The following is an 18,397-nucleotide window of genomic DNA, read 5'->3' as shown; positions in this document are numbered from 1 at the left end:
AAAATAAAATTTCCTTTAAAATGGCAAGTGTAGAAAGTAGAACTTCTGAGCAAGCAAATAGGTGTGTAACTTGGTCCTCTCTCAGTGAACACAAGCACTTCAGACTGTTTTAAATGTATGGAGAATACTGCAGCATAGAACTACTGTTGGCTATGCTGTCATTGGAGAAATTTCATGTTCTCTTCAAGCCTGGAATTCATGGCCAGAACAGGCAGGCAAGCATCAGCATAGTTGTAAAAACCAGTTTATTTCTTAAAAATAAATACAAAAATATAAATATAAAACATTGGCAGATAGAATTCGATGAAATGAAGTTGCACAAACTTTTTTTTTTTTTAAACCAGCTGCATATTACACTTATTAACACCACGTGTACATTTTGTTTTAATTTTAATGTACAGAACAGGACATACTGGGTTTTTTCTTCTTTGCCATCTTAAAAGCTGCACTTGCAAGGATAGGACATGTACCTAACAGAAGCGGCTTGTACATGAGGTTGCTGAAGGAATTATCACCCTGTTCAAATTTCTGAAGGTAAGATATTACTTATTTTACTTACTAAAATGAACAACACTGAATTCCATAGCTTTGGCTCTTGGAAGGTGGTTAAATAAAATGCTGTATATATTTCAAGTGGCATCCTACTAGAAAGAATGAATGACATTAATGGACAAATTTTAAACAAATTTTAAAAGGAAACCATTGTGCTGAGTGGCAGGAAAATATTCCTGAATATTAAATACTGTTGAGTGCAGAAGGTGTCTGTAAAATTACTTCCGCTCAAAGGAAACAAAAAATGTAGCCTACTGTAGGTTAAAAAGTGTCTTTGTCACTTTCTCCTCCACCATACATTTCAGCTAGCTTATTAAACCGAGGGCCCCATTCTCGCAGGTAATCATAGTTTTGGTCTCCTTCAGTAGTAGCCGACTCTAAGGAGCTCAAGGATTCAGCTATTGAATCATTCCCTTCATAGGCATAGGTTGCAAGCGAGTCATACGGTGGAGCAGAAGGATCAGTATCATGCTCTTTTAGCCTTTGGTTAATGAAATCTCGGACATCTGTATTATCTGGTGCTGAAGGAGTCCTCCGTGGTATAAATAATGTTTCAGGGATAATGTCTCGTCGAAGCTTCTTATCCTCGATAGCTGCAGGATTCCTCAGTGTGCCAATATCAAAGGCTTGGGTGTCTTCCTCTCCACCGCCTTCATCGTTATAACTCACAATGTTGTCTCTGATGTCCTCTTTAGAGAGGATCAAAGGCTCCTTCTTTCGTTGCCTCTTCAGAGCAGCAAACAGCACCACAATAACTTAGAGAGAAACAAAGAACGGGTAAAGATCTCTCTAACAGTATCTTAGTAGCAAATCCAGTGGGTACAAGAGCTGTATTTCACCAATTCATTTCTGTCTAATAAATGGATAAACACATCTATCTGTATTATGGTAGCACATTAAGGTCTATATCAAAAAGTGCTATTTTGCACACACCCTGTGCGCTTTGTTTTACAGAACTGTAAGCTTGTCTACATGATCATTCTGTAACCTCAATGAGTTTTAAAATAGCCAGGACTATTCTGAAGATCTTTTCCCCTTTTATTCAGCTCAAAGTATACTGTTAAAAACTGATCTGAGGTGAATTATACATCATTATGTGATATTCTAAAACCCACAAGATGGATGTTTTACAAAATTTATTTTTTTTTTTACTACAGCTGGATACGCAGTGCTTTAATCTAGTAAAAATATTATTTACAGGCATCTTCTGTTTGAAATATATACTGCATGCTGACTTCATATAGTTATTTAAATAAAAAGAGACATTCCCTCAAAAAATATTAAAATGAAAAACACGAATTTTGATTATGCTATTCCTTTTCTCTGATCATTTTTGGAAAATCTGATGAAAGAACAACAATGAGCTTCTGGTTTCACACTGATGGTTTTAGCAGTCTGGAACTGGAATTCTTATTTACAATGCCCAATTCACAGACAAACAGATACTTTTTTTTTTTTTCTTCAAGTTGTAATTAAATTCTTCTTACAAAATCCACGATCATTAATTTTCCCAACCTGCAGTTTTGTAAAATGAATCAGGCCTGAAGCATCTGTTCATGGCAGGAAAGATGCCTTTCTTTTTCTTACCTAGCAGGATAATAATGCAGAGGAGAATGGCAACCAGTGCTCCTGTGCTGAGTCCAGCAGGGAGAAGCAAGGCCTCAGCATTGCAGGACTGCATGTTCCCCCGGCTGTCGCAGGCACACACCCGAATAGTCAGTGTGCCAGTGCTGCTCTGGATTGGGTAGTCGTTGTCTGATATCACCACTGGTAGAAGGTAAGTACTTATTTCATGTCGACTAAAGCCATTCCTTCTTGTCAAAATTCTGGCAGTGTTATCTAGATTGATTGAAATATACTGTTGTAGAGTATATGAATATAAAATGCATATTTACAGTACATGCAAACCATCATATTTTACACAATTGGTAGCATTTTGAAACTGTTCCTGATATCATAGTGATATCTCTTTTCCTAACAACTTTCCCACTTGAAAGCTATTTATAAGTTTATCTGTATCTATTTATCATTATATCTGGCCTGCTTCTCTCTGCCTCTGCACCAGCTTTGAGTGTGATTTGAAAAGAGGATTTCTCAAAGCTTAAAATGTTTTATATATTAATGCATCCAGTGCAGGACACAGTTCCAGTTCAGGGCTGAATTCCTGAAATGAAGTGGCCAACTGAGAAAAAATAACCTTCCACTTCACACTGTTCAACATGAACTCTGCTCTAAAAGATTATTTCTATGGATCTTCTCTGACAACACCCATAGGAATGCTAGCTGCAAACTCAGTATGAGATTTTCCACACCAAAACACTTTCAACATACTGTAGAACAACAAATTATGTACCTTAGCACGTGCAGTATATTTTTGGGGGTAAAAATTGTTTTAGGAATTCAAAAAATGTGAAAGATGGTAGGTATTCCTGCACTATTTTGAGAAGTGAATTTACTGATCTCTATTTGCAGCAGACAAATCTTAATTGCATGCAGTATAGTTCAGTATCAAAAGCTGTTCTCTGAGGGGCCAGAAGGCAGGAAAGGAAGAGATGGAATGAACAACAGGGAGAGACTATTTCTTCTAGGGCCACGACACTAGAGTGTGAGCCAGCGCCTGAACTGTTAACTTTTTAGTCCAAAAGAGAGAAAATACATATTATCTTCCTTAGAAGGAAAAATTAATTTTCATCATACTTGTGGATCTCTTGAGGTAAGTCATTAGCTACCTTACCAGCCAACTTCAGTCTGGATTAACGCAATCCATGTGCAAAAAGAATTACAGATAGGAAAGAAATAGCTAGGTCTGTACCTCTATACACTCAGGACCTAGGCATCTTTGTTTAAAATGTGATTTTTTATTTTTTTTTTTCCCTAGTTTCTACAATGTGAAGCACAAAGTTTTCCTTTACTGCATACTTCATTGGTTTGGGGTATTTTTCTTCACTAAACATCAAAACCTGTTGTGGAGGATTGGCTTGTCGAAAAAAGGTCAAAGGTCATGCTCCCATCAACGAGCTGAAACAAGACATCTGTGTAGAAGATGGTGCAAACCTCTCATGCCAGATAATGAGGAAATGAAGGACACCGGCAAACAGCAACATACTATGACCAATCACAGCCAAGGCCACTAAGTGATAAGTGCATGAGAAGGAGGATGGTGGGGGGGTGCACGGTGTAGCTGCAAAAATGTAGAAGCTATAAACCAATGATCTTGTAACATGTAAAAGCTATAAGCCAATGATCTCTCTGTAACCAAACTATAAACATGCAAGCAAGGTATATAAGTATCCATCTGCTTAGCAATAAACGAGACTTGTCGGTCATCATCTGATGAGCTCGTCTCCCGGCGATTCCCACAAATGGTGACCCCGACGCGATCCCTCGAACACCACGGTGGGACGACGTAAGTTCTGCTCGGGTCCTGATCGCAGCCACAGGACGGTCAAAGCGCCAAGATCTCAGGATTTTAAGCGCCGGACCCTGGGTGACCGTATAGACGAGCCCGGCCGATATGCGCCGCCGAAACCTGAAGGGGCTGCAACAAGCGCGCAAAGGTATGGAAAGGCAAGCGGCGTATGATTTATTTACTGCCCTCTTACAAAAGCGGCAGGTTAAAGGGATCGACCTGCAGAAAGAGCTGCAGGGACTGTTAGCTTATGGACAGTCTAAGGGATGTTTTGTTAACCCTCACACTGTCCATAAATTAGCAGAAAGGCGAAAATTTGGAGATAAGATTTGGCAAGCAATATATAATACCCTGTTAAAACAAAAGGCTGGGAAGACAGCAGGGATCGGGAAAGCTCCGAAGAACGCAGCCACAGAAGGCAGTGACACTGTGAAACATTTGTTGGTCATTTGGAGAACTATTTTAGAGATGTTAAAGTCAAAGTTAGGTAAATTATGGTGGGTGGTACATAATGAACTTTTACAATATCAGGCAGAAAAGAAAGCTGCCGAGCAGGCACTTACAGCTCAGGCAAAAAACAGAAGTTATGAAGTTGACTGGCCTTCCTCCATTCCAATGCCATCTGCTTTTTCACAAGTAATGTTGCCATCTCCACAAAATGCAGATGACACCGGAGCAAGCCCCTCAGTTTCGGAACCAACAGCTCCCCCCACCACTACGACTCTAAAACCAGAAAAGCCCTCTGTTAACCCTCTTTCAAGCAATGAGCCTATCCCTGGGGCAGAAAGTGACCTAGTGGAGGCCATAGCTAAAGAAAGAAGGGAGGCTTGGGCAGCGGTGGCTAAGGACAGCACTGAAAAGGGGGACGATGAGGTGGCGACCTCGTTGGCATGCCCGGTGACTTTTCAGCAACACCAGGGTGGTTTGATGGCAACTGTTACCCCTTTAGATTGGAAACTGTTATCACAATTACGAGCGACGGCCAGTCAATTTGGAGTCACCAGTGAGCCGGTAAAACAGATGTTAGATTATATCTGGACTGCTCATATTTTGCTACCATCCGATTGCAAGAGTATTGCTAAGCTTATATTCTCACAACATCAGCAGTTGCTTTTTAACGCTCATTGGCAAAATCTGGCTCATGGATTCGTAGCTATACAAAGACAACCTGGGGATCCCCTTTACGGGGTAACCCTGGATGAGTTAATGGGTACAGGACCGTTTTTTAGAACCGAGGCACAAGCTTTATTAGGACCCGATAAGTGTAGAGCAGCTATGAATTTGGTATGGCAAGCTATTAACCAAGTTAAGGACCCAGGAGGTGTGCCTTCATATATGGCTATCAAGCAAGGACGAGACGAATCATTTGGGTCCTTTATAGACAGAGCTGCTGCAGCTATTGAAAAAGCAGGCGTCCCAGAAGGGAGCCATGTTAAAACAATGTGCTTTACAAAATTGCAACCCCATTACCCGAAATGTTATTCTTACTTTGGGAGCTAATTGGACTATAGAGGAAGCATTAGAAAGAATGGCCTCACAACCAACAGGGCCGCAAGCTGTGGTAGTAGATGCCATAAAACAGCTAGCTGAGGGAATTCAGGAACAAGCTAAGGCTTCTCAGACTCAGGTGTTAGCCGCTCTTGAACCCCTTCAAGCGTCGGCCGCACTTGGCCAGCGTAACCGCGGCCCTCTACGCTGTTATCGATGTGGAGGAATGGGACATCTCCGCCGAGAATGCACTGTCTCAGGAGTGTGGTGTCAGAAATGCCGAAACAACTCACATAACACCTCTATGTGTCGGCGAGGTTCAGGAAACTGCAACAGGAGCGCGTACACCAACGGCCGCGTGCAGAAACAAGTTGCCGCTGCAGCTCAGATGATTCCACCCCCTTGCAACCCGCAACCAGCGGAAGCCTCGGCTTGGACCTGGCAACCTCTGTAGAAATAACACTTGTAACTTCACAACTTCAAAAGATCCCTACAGAAATTAAGGAAGACAGAGATGAAGACACTCTTTTGACCCAGACCCTATTGACCCCAAGAAAGAGCCTGTGTGTGCTCATCAGGCTGCTGTTGCTGCTCCTGAAGTTCTGACGCCTGTTAATTCTGATGCTGACCTGGATGATCCTTTTGACATGGAGCCAGAAAAGAAGCCTAATTTATATCCCCCAGATCCTCATGATAAATGGACAGCTGTAAAGGGAGAAGCGAGATGGGTGTGGGATGCAGATGTATTGTGTGCTTTCCCTGTGATGTATGTGCTGGATCAAGACCTGCGGTGGAAAGGTCTCTCGTATGCCCTTATCAGGGGTATCGAGAGGACTGTGGTGGACTGTGACGGACTGTGGACTTGGGGTCCCATATACAACTCATTTGATACAGTCTGTCTGTGATACTCATGTACTAGAAGTTAGCAAATATGTCTATGATCTTATTGATGCTTGGAAACCTTTATAGATATTGCTGGCCACTTCTTCTGACATAGGCTGGCCACCTGTGTCAGAATGAGTGTGCATTTTGATCAGTATAAAAGCCCAAGCCTCATGCGATGTGAGGGAGGCAGAGCCTCTGCGGGGACGCTCGCTAGTGCTGAGCCTGCCACCTCACACTGCGATGATGCTTGTTGGAGCTGGTTTCCTGATAGTCTTCACAGAGTCCTTGTGCCACGTCCTGTACGTGGGACTGTGTAGTGCAAGTAATGATTGTCTGGATTTTGTGTTTCAAATATTGTAGTTGTGTGAAATGTGCTTGTGGGATCCCATATGCATACGTATGTGTGCGTGTGTGTGTGATGAGAGCAGATGGTGTTCTATGTATTTTTTTTTGTTATCGTGTTCATGTAAAAGTTTTTAACAGGTAGTGGTTTAACATTTCAGACAAGAAAGGGTTAATGCAAAAGTGTGGTTGCTGACAGGTATTTATGGCTGCTGCTGAAGCAGGCAGGCAGCTGTAGCTGCTGCCGAGCAGGCTGCTGTTTGTAGCAGTGCAAAGCAGAGTGAACAACTTTAAAAAAAAAAAAAAAGAAAAAAAGAAAAAAAGAAAAAAAAAAAAAAAAGGGGTGGGGAGAGAAGAAAGGAAGGAAGGAAGGTAAAGTTGCAGAGCACAGGTAGACAAATGCGAATCCAGGTGATAGATTGGAAATCTATTCAGAGAGAGGCTCTGTCAAACAATGATTTTGATTGTTTGCAGGCGTTGCAGGAAAAGATTCTCGCCTTTCCTGTTAAGTACCAGATTAACGCTCAAGGTCAGGCAGTAAATGCTGAAATGTCTCTCTTAAATTGAAATTGCTATCTCAGTTAAGGCAAACTGTTATTTCTACAGGCATTCAGTTTGAACCCACTAGGCAGATGTTGTCATATATTTGGGGAATGGATTTGCTGTTATATTAAAAGTATTGTGAAATTAATCCTCACCCCTTCACAGTTGTTGTTATGGAACATGTATTGGCAGAAAACCTGTCAAGAGGCAGTTGCAGTTCAGCAAGGCCAGGGAGATCCCCTGATTGGGGTGCAATTACAACACCTGATGGGAACTGGACAGTTCTCCACTAAGGAGGCTCAAGTCCAGCTAGGTCCAGAATTGTTAAAAGAATCTATGAGACTAGCCTTGCTACTGGGGAGATCATCATTTGCGTTGAAAGGACTATTCATTGTTCCAGGTGTCATCGATGCTGATTATATGGGTGAAATTACGTTAAATTATTTATGCATCTTTGGTGATGAACAAACTCCAGCGGTTATTAAGCACTTTGTACAAACAGAAGATAAAGCCTTCTTTTAAGGCGTACTATCGAGATCCTAATAAAGATTTGTGGCAGGGACCGGCAGAAGTAATATATCTGGGCCGTGGTTACACCTGTGTTTGTGCTCCTGCAGGACCCTTGTGGGTACCATCCAAGTGACTAAGACCAGCTGTTGCAGAAGCTCCAGTGACGGCGTCTCTGAGCTAGTGTATGGACCCTGACTCGCAGGCCCGGGAGGAGCGTTGCTTGCGCCGAGCGCTACAGCCACTAATAGAAGAACTTAACTCCTTAGTCAACACAGAGCTTTCATTGAGCACGGTCGCCCTCCTAGATCCGGTCCATGGCCACAGGCATATAGTGGTACAAATGAGATTGGTGATACAACAAGTGCTTCGATAACTCTGTAGTTTTTGTCATCAGTGTGACCCTACAGTAGAATTATATTGTGGTGGTTGTCAGTCTATAAGGCATCTTCGCCAGAGTTAGCTGAAACAAAGACTTTTTGTATAGTCTGTCAAATTATCTTTTATGTAACCCACTTATAGCGCTTCAGACATATTTAGCTGATTTTAGAAGTTTCACTTCACAGAGCTGCATATACGTTTGCTTTACAAGCTGCTTCGCCGTTATAGGTCTCATAATTATAGGGGGTTTGTTACTTTGTCATGCTTTGCAATGTTGTTCTGCTTGTTTACAACGACTCCTGACTCAGTCCTTATTCCTATATAAAGAAAAAGGGGGAATTGTGGAGGATTGGCTTGTCGAAAAAAGGTCAAAGGTCATGCTCCCATCAACGAGCTGAAACAAGACATCTGTGTAGAAGATGGTGCAAACCTCTCATGCCAGATAATGAGGAAATGAAGGACACCGGCAAACAGCAACATACTATGACCAATCACAGCCAAGGCCACTAAGTGATAAGTGCATGAGAAGGAGGATGGTGGGGGGGTGCACGGTGTAGCTGCAAAAATGTAGAAGCTATAAACCAATGATCTTGTAACATGTAAAAGCTATAAGCCAATGATCTCTCTGTAACCAAACTATAAACATGCAAGCAAGGTATATAAGTATCCATCTGCTTAGCAATAAACGAGACTTGTCGGTCATCATCTGATGAGCTCGTCTCCCGGCGATTCCCACAACCTGTGTCTGACATCTTTAAATTACTGTTGCTGGGGATTTTAGAAAGTACCCAAACTATTTTGATCCTTCACTTTCCCTACTGTTGGAATTTTTTTTCTGCTGTTGTTTGCAGCCTGTTATTTCCTGAAATCTTCATTAGAAATAGAGTACTGTTCCAGTCGCCTTTATGCCTTTAACACATATGAGGGCCAGTACCATACCCTGCCTCATTTATTTCCTCTGTAATCTAGAGCCTTCTCAGTTAGTCATACTGATAAGGACAAAATAGGTGCATAGTTCAACTCCCCCAAAAGAACCTTCTGAAAATTTTCTCCAATAAAGTTTGACAAAGGATCAAAAGAAAAGCCAAAGCGGCTATATGCCGAGAACCACTATTTTCACTATCTTCACAACGAAGAAAAATGGAAGACTTGAAATCAGAACTATGCAACAGAAGGCTAAAGAGAAAAACCTGACCTTGACAGCTGAAGCCGTCTTTGAAATCTTTTTGAAATCTTTGGTGAAGCATTTCATCTGGCTCTCCACACCAAACCAGCACTTTACTGATTTTCTTTATAACTTCTTTTATCGCATTTTTGCCATGCTAATTTGTGCCATGTTAATTTTTGCTCACTTACACAGATAAAAATGTAGAAATGTAGACGTCCCAAACCACAGACATTCACACAAAATTATTATTATTGCTAGCAACAGCCTTAACAGCTTTTCTATATATTGACAGACATCAAAGGCAGATACATATTCCAGGAATGTATGCAAGACAGTAAAAATAAAAACTCTTTCTGTGAAACAGGCATGAATTTTACCTTCATTATCCTGAACAGTGAAGTTAGGGTTAACGGCAGCTAAACTGAAGAAAAATTTTTGTCCACCAAGGGGGTCATCTTTGTCTACTGCACTTATGGTCTGAATAAGCTGCAGGGAAAAAAGAAGCAAACAAACAACAAAAAGCCCAAATACAACTAGGTTTTTGACACAGCTGTATGATTAAGAAGACTAGAAGTGTTAGACAACTTCATATTCAAACTATACACATACTGACTTAACACTTAATCTGTACGTCATATTAACTGAACAAACGTTAAACAAGTGTATATAAAATCAAGATTTTTCTATTTATTAGTATACCAAAATACTCCAGGTATGATTCCTGAGAAAAATATGCCAGTTGGATTATATACATTTCAACTCTTGTAAAACATTGTAGCAGACTCTACAGATGCACCACCTCAGAGTGGAACGAAATTCTGATGGCGCAGTTCTCAGAGCAAGATGGATCAGGTCAGATCAATACTTGGATTGATTGATTCCTGCAATGACTACAAAAAAGTTTGGGCATTCAGGGGGAAGTAATGGAAAGCCCTTTACCAGCATGTATCTGTCAGGGTGTGCATGTGTGTGTGTGTGTGTGTGTGTAGAATATGTGTGTGTGTTTTCACTGAAGTTTCTATCAAAATGCCCTTTCCCAAACAAAATTCATTGTTTTACATATTTATTGCTTTATTTCAGAGTGGTTTATTCTTATACCATAGCAATAAAAACTGTAGCTATGGCTGAATTTTTGTATAAGCAGGCATGAATGTTCAGTTATGTTCCTATGTTTAACTTGTAAAAAAATAGGTTGACGTTTAGCATAGATAATTTTTATTATTCATTTTTAATCCATTATTTTAAATTGCAGTGTTTTGTCAAGCATGGAATTACGCCCAATTTTTGACACTACTTATTCCCTGTGTCATACTTGTTAACCCTGTTTGGTTTTCCTCTTCCAGTTCTTCCAAATCTAGCCACTTCTCTTAGTATCACAGCTTTTGTCAGGGCTGATCATCTTTAACATCAATAATTGTAATGTACTCCTGTTTGCCTTAAAAATACATGATTAACTCCCAACTTCTTTCTGTCCATCCAGAATACACCAAAAAAAATTCTTCATGAGGCAAAAGCTGGATTTATTTTAATACAGCAGCTTGCTTGCTTTTTCAACTAGAGTTTTGTCTTTCTCTAAATTTGTTTTCTCATATAAACATCTAGTAACTTAGTAAACAAAGAAAAAAAAAATCCCAGATAATACAAGCAAATAATACTACTTGGTTTTAAGTAAAGAAACTTCTAACTATTTCGTGAGCAATTAGCAAATAAATATTTAGAGGGTTTTGCGAAATTAAGTCAAGAAAAGAGTAGTCCATTTTACTTCGTAACTGAAGACCATGAATGCAGTCAGTGAAAATCAACTCTTCCGAGTGTCCATACAATTTAAAAGGAGCATGTAGAATTCTTTTTTTGTAGCTTAAAATCTTTTACAGTTGTCGTGGTTTAAACCGAACCACCACTGCGCTTCGGTGTGAGGGGATATTCTCCTTTCCTCCTTTCTCTCTGAGGGCAATATTCCAAACATTAGCCAGAACCCAGCTGATTTGCTTGGGAACACTCTTATCTTAGTCTGGAGAAGAGAAGGCATAGAGGGGATTTTTCATCTAGTATGGCACTGCCAACCAGTATCCCTTATCAGAACAACAGACAGCAAGAAAGGAACTCCTATTAATTCTTCCATCCCTCATTTGTTGTAGCAATTAAAGTGCTCTGGGAACTTGTCTGTTCAAATAATAATCATGTTTAACCTTATGAAATAATTTGGAGGCAAATTCAGCTAACTTGTTTGCATTGAGGATGAAAAAATCTTGTGTTTTTTGTTGCAAGCATCATTTATATATAAAAATGTAAGGATAATTAAAAAATGCCAGCAAACATTTGGTTGACTAAATATTACACAGTGTCAGTTTATTTGCTGATACATTTCATTAAAAGGCAAAGTTTTAAGGATGATCTTAGTGAAAATGTTTAGATACATTGTGACATTTACAGCACCTCTAAATTGTAAAATACATCACAAACAAAAGCATGATTTGCTTTGCTATTCCCAATTAGAACCTAAACTTTTAAATTGTAAATTTATTTTGTAAATGAGGATATTACTGGAATTTTGCACTGGAAGTGCATTGCTAGCTCTTTCTCAAATAAGGCCACATACACATTTCAATAGAGCAAGTACTCATCTGTTTGAGTACGGGATGTTCTCCTTGCAGTGTCACTGGTGCACTTGAGTTCCTCCTGTATGTCATCACAAGGAGCAAGCTATTTCACCAGATTGGGAGCTCAGTGTGGGTGAAGTTTATTTAGAGTTGGCCTTTGGTTTTTGGAATGAGCAGCACCTTTAACTTTTTGAAGCACTACATGTTCACTTGTGCACTTTCAAGGCCTGGACATGAAGCAAGCTTCAGACAACACATACAAACACAACATATAAACGAGCAAGGGGGAAAGGAGATTCCTTTTGCATTGCTGAGAAATAATAAAAGTAGAGATGTAGTCAATTATATAGGTTATTTTGGTGATTTTTTTGCTAGCCTACTCCATCTTTCTTGAAGACAATTACAGCAGCATCACAGGTTTGGGTATCATAAGGTATATTTGACTTCCTGATGGTTGAGCAAAAAGAGTTACCACAGCTTCTGTTTGAGAGAAGGTTGAGGTCTGGAATCTGGATTTTTCTTAATTTTTTAAATTTTTTTTTTGTTTGCTTTTTTGTTTGTTTGTTTTTTGGGTTGTTTTTTTTTTTTAATAGCTCTGTTTGTTTTACTTGTTTCCTCCACTCTCCTTTATTTCACTGCTTCTGATCAAAATAAAGGAGACAATGAGCATCCCAGTGTGGTACAGGAAATGCTAACAGTAAACTCTGCCTTATAGGTCATCTACAACACAGTGTCAGAGTAGGACAAAGTGGTGAACAATCAAAGGGCAGTAAAGAAAACTAATTAGTTTCCCATTTAAACATCACGATATACTGGCATCAGGTACAGGCGCCCATGTGCTGTCAGCACCAGCAGCATCGAGGCGCTGCCCGGGCGTCCCCTGTGAGCAGTGGCCGGCGCTGCCCGGTGCCGGACACAGCCGGTCCCAGCCGGGTCCAACGGCCCCACCGCAAAGCAGAGCTGAGCCCCTCAGCCACGGGCGGGCACCTCGGGGAAAGCCTGGGTAAGGAAGGGCAAACGGTGCCCGGCAGCCAGGGCTGAGGGGAACCGGGTGAGAGACAGCCCTGCGAGCCCCGAGGGCAGAGCGGGAGCAGGGCAGGAGGGGCTCCGGGTGCCCGGCAGAGATGCCCCTGCGGCACCGGGAGGGACCCAGTGGGGCGGGCGTTTCCCTGCAGCCCTGAAGAAGACCCCATGCTGCAGATTTATTCTGAAGGACTGCAGCCTATGGGGAATACCCACAGTGAAGTTGGGAAAAGTGTGAGGAGGAAGAAGTGGCAGAGGAGGTTGAGGATTCAGCAGCTGTTGCCTTTTTCTCTTGGTCGAGTGGCTGGGTGGTCGCCTCGCTGCTGTCCAAGGTCAACTCATGCCTTCTTTTTCTTTTGGCAGGTCATTTACAAAGGGAGAAGAAAGGGCCCTTCTTCTGACCATTACTATAGTGGAAATGAGTATGTAGAAAAAACATACTCAGCTTCCATATACAGTCTCTCTAAAGCAGGACTGAATTCTGTTTTCTACTCTGATTCCTGTCTTTTACCTTATAGGATCTTTGAAGTTGGCTGCTGAGCTGCCAGACGTGTGGCAGCTGGAAGCTGACAAAACCAGTGGGAATTCATCTGCCCAGATGCCTAGCTCCTAACTCTTTTCACCTAGGGGTGGAGGACAGCTGAACTTATTTGTGTACAGGGCTATAGCAGTATGGGAATTTCTCTCCTTTCTTCCCCTCAGCTCCTACTGAATCAGCCTTGAACAGTTCCCATGAATGTCTGTGTCCCTTTATGCCATCACACCAAGAGCGTTCTCATTTTTGAGGGGTCAAAAAAATAATCACCATTAAAATGACACACATCTCTATATATTTTAGTGTGTGTCTATATATGTGTATATATATGTGTGTATATTCTATATATACTTCTATACAAATTAACTAAATGGAAATTTCAAGGGAAAATGAAACTGGAAAACTATAATACTCATTAAAATGTTTGTCAGTAAGAGACAGGAAATATTTAAATGAATACTACAGAATTCATGAATGGTGAAATATAATAGTTTCAGTGATCTAACAGATTTCAATTTGATCATAGATCAAACATAATTATGAAAAGGCGGAAGGAAAAACGTTAGCATAAATGTGGGAGGAATTAAACTTAGAGCACCATGTTCAGTATGGATTGGTTAGATTCAAACTCAGGACAGCCTGAATTCCAAAATAACAAGGCTAATTTATGATCTGCCAGTAAGCAAGAATATAATTACATTCAAATGGACTATTCATGTTATCTTGCATTGCAATTCTTTCTTTTCGTGTGGATTTTTTTTTTATCACTGGCAACTTAGATTTTCTTTAATAAAATAAAAGTTTATAGGCCTTTTAGTAAACTTGGCACTTTTTTTTCCTGATAAAGGAGACACTGCTGAGGTCTGTAACAATTTGAATAAACATTTATGGATGCATAAAACTTACTCAGCTTTTCATTTTAGCTTTAAATGATTAGTGTGGGTTATTTCAACTTTATAACTGACACCTTTTTCTGAATGCAAACAGAAAACCAGTGCAATGTAAAAATAACTTTTATATTATAAATTATACTGATCTGAATATTCTGGATAGCTCAGAAAAATTAGAGTTCCTCAAAACATGTTTATATGATAATTGTTTTAGTGAACATTTCCTGTTCCTTCTATAGTCAGTTGCCTGGACAGAGTAAGATTTGTGGATTAATGCATTTATTTTTTTTTACCCAGAATTCTTTTCATGACACTGGAAGAGGAAAATTCAGTGCTTTTAATTTTCCAATTCTTAATCCATATCTCATATTGAAAATTATTAAATATTTTAGAATTTATAGAAGACACTGTCAAAACTGTCAAAAGTTTTAAATGTTTAGCCAGTGATTTCTGTTCACCTAACAGCTTGAATTCTCTTGTAACTGTCATGCCAGACAAATGCCCTTGCTTAGTACCATTATATGTCTTATGCTTTATAAATTTGGGCCTGTTCTAATTTCCAGCTGATATTACTTTAGAAAGAAGAATGGCAACCTGAATGTAAAATTTGTAATACAACCTGAATGCCACACCTGTAGGACTTAGACAGTTAAGATAAGCTGGCACTTCTCTCACATTCTGTTCAAAGGTGCTGAAATGATTGCACTGAGGTGCTACTGCTGCCATTTGAAAGGATTTATTATTGGCTGACTGTACTCTTGGACGTGCTGTGCTGTAATAGGAAAAAACGTTTTTTAACAGTTCTAATAAGCAGCTGCCTATTAGGAGCTAGATAATAAGCAGTGCAGCCATTACACTTAAATTGAAGTACACATTCTGTATCCTCTAAGAGGCAAAACAAAGTATTATGTTACCAGTTAAAAAAAAAAAAAAAAGTATGTTTTCTTTTCACAAGTTTTTGGTGCTATAATAAAAGATGTCTAACATAAAAAAAAAGGTGTGACAGATGTAAATGTATGTAATCACCATTAGCATGGATTGAAATATACCTGAAATATGTTATTTGACAGTTTTTGAAAATATAGATCAAACATTTTGTAGTTGCATGTAACATCTTAGTGAAGATAATAGCAAAACTAATTATGACCATGTCTCTTTAATATACCTAGTGAGGATTTAACAGTAGTATAGGGTTAGCTAAAGGAAAGTGGTAATTCACACACAGATGCTGTTGTAATATATTGATATGTTACTCTAAGCCTCACCTACAGAGCTGCTTTGCTTTCATTTTTAACATTTCAAAAGCTATTTCAGACATGATTCCTCCCTCCCAGGTGACAGGCATGATCTACAATTAGGTGCCATAGAAAAACTGGAAAATGGGAAGTGTTTACCAAAGGCATACCTGTCCAGCTCTCGCATTTTCACAGACAAAAGTATCATAGAATACTGCAAACTGTGGGGCATTGTCATTAACATCCAAAATTCTTACATAGACAGGAACACGAGTAGCATCTTTGGGGTTGTCTGACAGAAGAGAAAAAAATGAGTTCATTTTCCTACTAAATGTGTTCTGGTTTCTTACAGATTTCATGACCAATAGTCATAGAATCATAGAACAGTTAGGGTTGGAAAGGATCTTAAGATCATCCAGTTCCAACACCCCCTGCTATGGGCAGGGAAGTCATGCAAGATTAGGAATGAAACAGATCAAAATTTAGCATACAAACCGATACCAGCTAAGAATCAGACCTCCTGAAAAATAAGATGTTTTGCTTAGGGTAAAAAGTAAATTAAAAGTATTGGTATCCAGCGAGCAATTAAGATTTCTACATGAAAACAGGGACTGCAACTGTTAATGATCTATGCAAATATAGTGTATGAAAAGTATGCCTACTACTGTAATGACAAATTTGGTTATTTGGTAGGCTCAAGAGTATTATTCTGCTGTAAAGTTTTTATTTTAAAATTATTTGTGATTTGTTACTGACTTTGAGCATTGTGCCAGTTTTGGCTGAGGCAGAGTTCACTTAAACCACAACATGCATATATGTTTTGAAAAATTTTCAAGCCTGATTTTCCTTTCTTGTGCTTTAGTAAGGAGGGAGAAATCCCATCAAAGCCAATGAAAGCATCCCCCAAATAATGTGGTAACAAATTGATTAGAATCAGAGTTTTTATGTTTAAATTACCATAAAAATGTGAATGTAAATTTTCAGACCTTAGGTTAAGAAACAAGTATAGTAACCTCCCCCTCTTGCCAAATGCCAAACCCTTATTATTACTTAAATGAGTTCTCATTAGTATAGGTTAATTCTGGAATACAAGTGTCCCTATTCTCACTTGCTGATCTAGTTGCCATACCAAGAATCTGAAAGAATACCTGTGAGTAAAAAAGGTGCAGGCATTCCTTGGAATTCTGCTGGATATGATTTTGAAGGTTTAATCGAATGGGATAAGTAACAGTAGAGATGAATCAAAATAACAGGTTTTTTTTTTTTTTCTCCTTTTAAGCTGCTTCAAATAAAGCAGTAAACTTTCAGGAGTAGCTGGTGTTAAGTTCACTTGTTATTATATAACACCTTCGCTAAAGAGTGTGATGTGGATCTTTCTGACATCCTGAATTGTTTAAAATGTCAGTTTTCAAGCACTGTTTTTCATAGACTTTTGCATTCTTGTACTAACTTTCCAAGCAAGTTCTGCTTTCCCATTGTGTCATGATTTACAGGTAATATTTTTAAAGACCTAAATCTCCCCAGTCACATTTTTCTCCAAAACTAACATACTACTTTAGAGATTGCCAACACTCCAAGTAGGTCCAAACTGTAAATGTGTATAAAGTATCCCTACAAGGAAATATGTTTAGCACTGTGATACAATCTTACAAGGATACTAAGCTTTTTCATTATATAAATACTTCTAAAAAGTACTTGTACAATGCTGGACAGCACTGTGAAGGACTGTAAGCTGGGGACAATGCATTGTGAAGGAAAAAAAAAAAGAAAAGGCTTAAAAACCCCAAAAATACAGCTATCAGGTGTGCTCAGTACAACCAGCCTATTAGTCTGGACTGTACAAATGGGAACAGGCATGCTAAGAGTGGTTAATTGCCTGGAGACAATGCTCCATTCAGTTCCCTGCAGTGTAGCTCTTGCCAACCTTGTTTCACTGCTGATGAGCACATTTTTTAATTTTTTCTTTTTTTTTTTTTTTTACTGATATAGAATTAACCCTAAAAAAATGCCAGTGTCTCTGAATGGAAATGATCTTCACTGGCTGATTTAAAAAAATCAGAGCCTTATCCCTTAGAAAATTTTCTGTTGGGTGATTATTATTAGTTAATAACATAGCAGGCTTAGAAGGATTTCTGCTTTCCTATTTGTAGTTTTAACATGAAAATATTCCAAGAAATGCTACAGTATTGGGATCAAATTGAACCTAACTTGTAAGATGTACTGATTGCAAGTGCTGTAAGTGTAGAGACGATAGGAACAGAGAATGAAATTATTTCTAAGGTAATAAGGAAAACAATAGAGACAAAACCATAGATTATCCTGCTGACATCTGCTACCTTAAGAGCAAAATCATGTCACTGTGCTCAAAGAAAACTAATAGAACAGAATTATTTAATTGGTTCATTTCAGAATGAACTTGAACATTAAAAATCAGTGTTGGATGTAGGTGAGAAAAAGATACAACAAGGAGACAGCTGTTGTTAGCTACCCCCAATTTACTTTCCCAGAATATCTAACAGAAAGAGGCAGGATGGAAGGAAGAGAGTGTTTTTCTCATGAAGTCACAGCTGTAAACTTTGCAGGCTAAGGAAAACTGAAAGGAAGAAGAGACCAAATTGGCTTACTGATCTCAGCTGCTATAACGCTAAGATTGTGCCATTGTGATATCTCACGGTCAAGTGGCTTAGAAGTATAGATGGACCCATTTCCAGAATGAATATTAAATATCCTGTCAAGGTCAGTGTGACGATCCAGAGAAAACCTAAATAGGGATAAAGAAAGGAAAAGTATTGTCATAATGATAGAAAATGGAGGAAAGCATACGTCAATACAATTTTTA

General features: G+C 39.3%; 1 protein-coding gene across 2 annotated transcripts in view; it reads right to left on the bottom strand.

Moving 5' to 3' along the window:
- Positions 1–227: 227 nt before the first annotated feature.
- The window catches only part of CDH10 (cadherin 10), a 104,110-nt gene continuing 85,940 nt past the window's right edge, over positions 228–18,397 (bottom strand). For both annotated transcript variants that reach the window (XM_065667563.1, XM_065667564.1), the window contains exons 8-12: positions 18,183–18,319; positions 15,729–15,850; positions 9,653–9,761; positions 2,140–2,391; positions 228–1,307 (exon numbers count right to left, since the gene is read on the bottom strand). In XM_065667563.1, coding sequence (XP_065523635.1) covers positions 814–1,307; positions 2,140–2,391; positions 9,653–9,761; positions 15,729–15,850; positions 18,183–18,319 — 1,114 coding nt within the window. In that variant the 3' untranslated portion in view covers positions 228–813. The remainder of the gene's footprint in view (positions 1,308–2,139; positions 2,392–9,652; positions 9,762–15,728; positions 15,851–18,182; positions 18,320–18,397) is intronic.

This window comes from Lathamus discolor, chromosome 2 (assembly GCF_037157495.1).
Source record: "Lathamus discolor isolate bLatDis1 chromosome 2, bLatDis1.hap1, whole genome shotgun sequence".
Lineage (NCBI taxonomy): Eukaryota > Metazoa > Chordata > Aves > Psittaciformes > Psittacidae > Lathamus > Lathamus discolor.
This window is presented reverse-complemented; position numbering and strand designations above follow the sequence as displayed.